This window comes from Bombus bifarius, unplaced genomic scaffold (assembly GCF_011952205.1).
Source record: "Bombus bifarius isolate JDL3187 unplaced genomic scaffold, Bbif_JDL3187 scf7180000009171_frag, whole genome shotgun sequence".
NCBI classification, from domain to species: domain Eukaryota; kingdom Metazoa; phylum Arthropoda; class Insecta; order Hymenoptera; family Apidae; genus Bombus; species Bombus bifarius.
The window spans coordinates 1-7,414 of NW_022884948.1; the positions used below are offsets into that span (position 1 = coordinate 1).

Consider the following 7,414-nt stretch of genomic DNA (forward strand, 5'->3'; position numbering starts at 1 on the left):
GAAAGGAGATTAAAAAGCTAGAGTGATCATATTCAACGATCACAAAACGATAATAGGACATTGTGTTTCTTCTGAAGGGCATGAAATTGTCAGGAGATTATGCCATAAATGAAATTGGAAGCTGGCTGGTCAAAGGGATTAAACTCGGTTAAACTCAATTGTGCTATATTGCACAAGACTTGAGAACTGCTACCAAATATCTACTAGCTTAAAGGTGTGCTGATTACACCTTACAAATTGTAATTATATTTCAAATACAATCTCCTAAGTAATAAGTAAATTAAATTAATACTTTACCTAGAATCTGTGATACATTAATATAACAAAAATACATTTCTTAAATTATTCATTAATTTGCAATGTAATTAGAATATTATCTTTATTTTCTGGTGTCTTTATTATTCTTAAAAGATACGCTGCTTGTTTGCAAATTTAACACTACGTATGCTATTAATAAATCATTTTATATTTAATTTTGCAACCTTCAATCATTGTTAAAATTGATTGATAATACTGTTGGTTAATAGAAATTTGAAAATGCTCTCGTTTCCACTCGATTAAAAAGTAATTGCACAAACTGTCACAGTGTTGACTACAAATCACGTGTGTCGTTCTATTAAATTTATACACAATAGTATTTATTCTCGTTTTAATTTAAAATGAAATATGTTATTGTATGAATAGCAGAATGTTCAAATAATTGAAACAACTTTTTGTCCTCTAATTAATGATTCTCATTTAAAAAAATTTAAGAATTTTAATCAAGAAGATTTTGAAGTCTCGATCTAAAATGACCAAGGATTGAAACAGAGAATATTTTGATGCCAACAAATACATATTCTTCAGATATGAAACAAATGTGATAATAAAAATCGATGTACATGAATGAATGTTGAAATATTGGAAAATTGTATAATTATATCCATTCTCTGTTGCGTTTAGATGTTTCAATTAATGTTTCATCAGAATTTTTATCGAATATTTTAGAGGTACTGGCTGTAAGGTTTTTTTTTAAATTAAAATTAAAATTAAATGTAAGAACAGATTCAAAGTATAACATTTAAAAATTTGTGGTTATAAAATTTACTTGTATGTCATAATTATGTAAGTGAATTAATCTCATAATTAATTAAATGAATTTATTCTATGTGAGTAAATTATATTTATCTATAATAAGTCTTAACTTATTATTAATAATCAGCTAACACTGCATAATACTAAGTAAAGTAACTGAAAATTCTCGACGTGAGAATTAATTATAATTTCATCAAGAAAATAAAAAAGAAAAGAAAAGAAAAGAAAAAAAAAATTCTATGTAAGTGATTGTTCTATGTAAGTAATTCTACGTAAGTGATTTGGGGCTCGGCCAGTACCTTGCCCTTCTTTGGGATATTCCGAATTATCTGTCCTCTCCGAGTTGCAAATCTGATATCTCAGATGTTAGGGAAACCCCCTGGCCGGTAAGACACGATAGACAGATGAGACTAAACGGCTGGTGGAGAGGGCAATTATCAACAGAGGGTCACACCGTGCGGATACAATACTGGGGTCTCAATAAAATCTTACAACCGTGGTGTTCAGAACATCAAACTCTGTTTGCATACACCCGGTGCACATAAAGTGTCAAATTACACTAACACTGGATTTATTGAACCTCTTTCAGCTTGACCAGTGGCTCTTTAGTTTATGATTTGCAACAGAATCCCTGCATCAACGCAGATTCGCGAAACATACAACTTCACGCACCAAATATCGATTACAGTCAATCGACACTAACAATCAATAATTTGTCTGCGAGATGCTCCTCTGGAAGTTTTAACTATATATATTCCGGTTTTAACTATATATATTTAACTATATATATTAACTATATATTTTCCCTAGGAACAGTAAGATTTTAACGATACAACTTTATCAAGAGATCTTAATGTCATAAACGGTATCGAAACTTCGTAATTAATAATGTTAAGGAAGAAAATATTGGTAATCTCCTCGAACGACGAGCGCTTGATATTCACAATTAGAACTCGATAACTTAGCTTCTTATAATATCCCAATAAAATGTTATTTATCGATTACAATTGTCCTGTCGTATATTATTGTGTTTGCTTTATAAATGTGAACTTTATTCAAAAACAGTTCATCGATATAACGGTATTGAAGAGAACTACTCGAGAAACTATATCTAGCCCTTGGATGGAGGGATTGCTTGCTTCTTACAATCGAATAATTGGAGTGTAACTAGAAACACGAACGGTAGTTTAGCAATGGAGAAGAACTTTAGAACGACAGCAATTTTCTTCTTGTTTCTTTGAGAAAGGCACCGTTCATTTTATGTTTGCGAGAATGGGGTTGTTGGACGAATTTGATTAAAACGGAAAGATCTTTAACAAATATTCTTCCCATTGATACATTCCTATATTTTTGATTTAATTATTTGAAAATGCAATTTTGCATATACCTATGTGCTATTATATACTATAATCGCAGGCGTTTCTTTAAAATGATGTACTATTGAAACAAGGCAAAGTATCGTCGAGTTCTTCTAGATTCAATTTCTCAAAAGAATGGCTCTATTGATTAACCAAACATAGTTCCCATAAGCATATACGTACTTCTCAGAAAAGATAGTTATATCTAGATCAATATTACTCCCCACAGTGACCTATATGTCAAAGAAAAAAAAGACACATCAAGTATTAAATCATACTACTATTACGTCCACTATCTCTACAAATCCTCCACTCTTGGAAAAGTCTATCGTATTCAAACGTAACGTAACTCAAATTAAATCTTTTCCATCATCATAAATACGAAACATTTATAAAATTATCATCTTCGATTATTTACTCAACATCTAGCTAACAAAATCTTCTCCATCGCCGTACCCTTTAATCCTGACCGCGTACAATTAACGTATGAATAGTTAATTTATTGAAATTTAAACGACCATTTTACGCTACTTGTACTCGAATGATTTTAGGATCTTGCTGTATCTCTTGCACAGTGTTATACTGACAGGCGAGAAACATAGAAACGTAACTTCCGATCCACTGATTTACCCTAAACAGACGATGATAGGTTATACGGTGCACGCAATACAGAAGTGTTTCCGATGCAATTCGAAGGTGCGTTGTTACAATGGAGTTCATCGATCCATAATGACTATTTCCCCGCCAACTACAGCCTGTAATAACGGAATAGCCAATAAAGTATATCCTGTCGATTTAATCGTTACCCCCACGGTGCACCGCGCGCACGGAGATCGGATCGGTGATTTTCACATGATGTTTCGCAAATCGTGAGGCGCTCGCGTGATTCGCGCGTTTTAAGCGTTCCCGCTCTTCCCGTCCGATAGAAAGAGAAAGGGAACAGGGGTGGAAGGAAGAGGGAAGATACGTGATGCGGGTTCAACCTGCCGCGGGAACCTTTAAAGAAGGTCGGTGCAACGGGGGAGATGTAATTTTAATAAGTTGGAGAACAAGTCATTGTAAAAGATGGATATTCAGATGTTGGAGATGCAGCAGATTTACGACTCGGTGGAATTAAGTTAGTTAAAGTGTTGAAAACCTAACGTCTTTTCAAAGGCGTTTGCCGCGTTTCTTTTCAAATCAAAATACACACATACGATACGTACAATGTATGCGCCTAAAGTTTTAAAGTTAATTTCTATTCAAGGAATGGACTGTTTTATTATAGGTTTAGGAAATTGAAAAGAAGCAATTGCTTGTTTCTAAGAAAGAATCGCGAGAAGTACAGTTAGAAACTGTATTGTGAATCACTTTTCCTGGTTTCCGTAACGAGGAAGTGAAAAAAAACGCAGACAAGTCAGCGTTTACCGTAGCTAAATGGAAGATACGCAGGTACGAGTCGTTACAGTTTTGTCGTTGCAACGATTCCCGCTGCGTAATTTGATAATGAACAGTTGAAAAATAGCAGCGTTGTGTCCGTACTCTTTAATATCCCATTATATGGAAGTTAACGACCGGAAAATACACCGCTCGACTACTTGAAGGAAGTAGCTCATGAGCAAGTCTTTTGTATCCTCGCAATGGTATAATTCCTGTAACGTCTCGTTCTCGGAGGATTTATTTCGTTGATTTGTACTTGTTTATTGCTTTTGTGTTTTCATGAATGGAGCATGTCGCATGCGAATCGTAATATGGTTTTAATGGCGTTTCGACTTCAATGATATCAGCGGCTGATTGCGCTTCCCGTAAGAAGCTTCCAATCATTATGTATTTTAGGAACAACAAATAAGGATATTTAGAGAACGAATTAATTATTCAATTGTTCGCGCAAGAAATACCTGTCTCTTTTTCGAAAGTTATAAATGCTGTTTTCAAAGAGTTCCTTAGCTCACCATAAACCAGATAAGAATCTTTGGTTCCGTGTAGAAAAAGAAACCTTCAGATCAAACCGAAAGGGGTTCGGATTATATTTTCTAATCGTATTTGTATATTTCTTTTTACGGTCAGCTTGTCATCCACGTACAATCGAACAGAGAGTCCATTAATTATTTCCCTTCGACTTGTTTCAGGGGGAGCATCTCGGAAGCCATGCCGGCTGACGAGTTCGCTGGAAATCGAAACAGAAGCAAACCAAGACTGCAACCACCTTAACGAACCGCTATTATCACTGGCAAGGTCATCGGGCAGACCGGATCTAATCATGCTCACGCCGACCATGCTTCCTGTGCACTCGTTCCTCTTTCTTAACGACGTCAACCAGAAGATCGGGTGCTAAGAAATTCGAAATCGAGTTGATTGAAAATCTCAAGGAATATTAAAAAAAATACGAATAAACAATTTGATATAGAAATCATCCATTTTGGGCAAAGAAAAGAAACAATCAGAAAAAGGAATAACCACAGAAGCTCTGAATTTCATTGCTTCCTAATGGTACTTCCTTGGATATTTTTACATTCTGGAGGCGTGAACGAACTCTGAAAAACAGAAACGACTTCTATCGGATGATCGAAAGAACTACCTGGACACTGAGTATAATTATTCACACGTGCGGATGCCATTTCCGGCATGTTTCTCCATGAAGAAGGTCAGCTTCAGTTTTTGCCACTTGTAGATAGAAGTTGAAGTGGCGGACGTCTTAACGAGGTTGCTAGAATGTCAAAGAAATAGATGAGGGAAATATTATGAAGATATATTTATGAATATCTAATTGAGCATTTAATTAAGAACTTAATCGAAAGACCAAAATAAGTTGGTTCTTGAGACCAAGTACCTATCTAAGTATAATAGTCTTTTGTACTTACGGTTTAGTAAGAGGACACGAGTAAAACGATTACTCGTTAAAAGGAACAATAGAATAATCATGCCTCCGCAGACGGTGGTCTCTGCTTTCATGCCTCATCGCGGAGAATCTCAGCGAAAAAAGTGTCCCGAAGCGTGAGCTGAAAGGTGGCTATCTAGGCTGCCTAGTGAATGCCGTCGCCATGGTGGAGCTGGCGTGTAGCAACTCCCTAAGTCCAGGAACCTAATCCTGCGTCAGAAAGACAAAATTCGCTACGGAGAAAAGTAAACAAAAATATATATATAGGGAAGAAGCGACAAAGATTAAAGATCGTTAAGAATTACAGGTAATTTAATGATAAAAGGGAGAAAGAATTGTGTAAAAATTCTACTGGGAAAGAAAAGAAAGAAGACACCTCCAACGAGAAAGACGTGCTCAGAAGCGAGTCCCGCGTAGCGCCATGTAGAGGAGCAGGAAGAAGCGCAGTCTTCCTCAGGCATTCCAGCGTCGAGTAATGCTGAAGCATATCCTGATGGGGCAACCGTCGTCAGCGGGCTCCAGGCACCAGCACAATGACTACCAGGCGAGCTCGGGCTCGTTGCACGGCGGCCACCACCACCACCATCATTCTGGTCACCAACAGGATCAACAGCAACACCATCATTACAACCAAAACAGCAACGTTCGTGGAACGACAGGGGGCAGCCAAGGACGGGGAGTCGACGTTTACGACTCGGTGGTCCATCAAAGAGCCAACGTGCATCAGGCTGCCACCACGCCATCTTCCACTCACAGACACCCTTTGAATCATTCTCAGTTGAGCGTGAACAATCTTTCTCAACGATTGAATCACTCGCACGCTCTTAATCTGTCCACGTTGTCCACGTCGAAGCATTCTGTGAACAGCGTCAGTCCTGTTGCCGGTGGGAATAACAATAACAATAATAATAATCTGTCGACTACATTGGGGGTGATATCCCCGGCGCCGCTGCACCAGGACAGCAGACCTAAAGCGAATGGAGGCTTTGATATCTCGAGACTGTCCAGATTACCCAGTCAGGCGACACCTTCGCCTGCACCTGCTCTTCAGGGTACGACTACCGGGGGACAGTTAACCGGTCCCGGTTCCACGGCGTACCCCTTGAACGCTTCCTGGTCGTCGTCCCTGTCAAGGAATCACAAGGACCACGAGGTTGGCGCGAAAGAGACGTTGACCAGTTTGGGTTTATTGTGTCTAGTGTCGTTGTTACTGGCGCTACTCTCGTTGATCTTCTTGCTGAAGATCTCACCGTTAACGGTGACGCCGAGTAGCCTGATCAGCCCGGAAGAGTATACGATTGTCTACGAGGTGACGTTAGCGCTGTGCGCACTCGCCCTCTCCCTAAACCTCTGCTGTCTCCTCATGTGCGCTATACAGTTCCTCTTCACTGTGAAACTCGTCAAGACTTCGTATCAAGGACATTGGTGAGTTGAGTTTTCGTTTTATGCCACGCTGGGTAAATCTGTGATTTATAACGCTTTAAATACCTTTGTACATAATCCGTACTTTACTTAACCCGAAGGTCGAACAAGGTGTGAAAAATATATACGTTTAAAGTTTGTATCCTTAAGATACTGTTATCTTTGAAAATCCGGAAGTCAAACAAAATACACAAAGAGAAACTTCTAAAAGTGCAAATAAACGTTGAGATACAAATATCCTTTAATCCGAACTATACATATGATGGAAAGAGGACTCTCATAGTCATCGACATTTTCCCTCCTAAATGTCAACAGCATCCATATTTACATTGTTGCTGTTGTACATGTAACTTTTCAAACTTACTTAGGTATTGATAAAGAAAAGAAAAATAAGCATTTTCCTGGTAGCTGGGAATTCGCGGGATTCGCGGTCGAACGATGATTACCATTAATTTCTATAATCTGGCGACGCTATCCTCAATCATTATCCTTGTGCCGGAATATAAGTTCTCATTCGTCCATGCGTGGCCTATCTGTGTGCGTCTGGAACAAACGCAGTGTCCCGTATCCCGTGCGATATATCAGAGGCCTGTCTAGTGTTTCTTCTCACGCGGCCTGGAGGACGAAACGCAAAAATTCACATCCTGTACTTGACGTGCAAGCGTTCACCGACCGCGTGTCCCGTTTTTACTGATCAAACACG

General features: G+C 38.3%; 1 protein-coding gene across 1 annotated transcript; it reads left to right on the plus strand.

Annotated features, from left to right (window-relative positions):
• The first annotated feature begins 4,759 nt into the window (after positions 1-4,759).
• Positions 4,760-6,733, plus strand: LOC117214135 (nuclear transcription factor Y subunit gamma-like). The gene has a single exon (XM_033459967.1). It carries the CDS (start codon positions 5,765-5,767, stop codon positions 6,716-6,718), a length of 954 nt encoding a protein of 317 aa, XP_033315858.1. The 5' UTR covers positions 4,760-5,764; the 3' UTR covers positions 6,719-6,733.
• Positions 6,734-7,414: the final 681 nt, after the last annotated feature.

Excerpts from the sequence above, each read along its gene's own strand:
- LOC117214135 (XM_033459967.1), top strand. The coding sequence starts at position 5,765 with ATGCTGAAGCATATCCTGATGGGGCAACCGTCGTCAGCGGGCTCCAGG.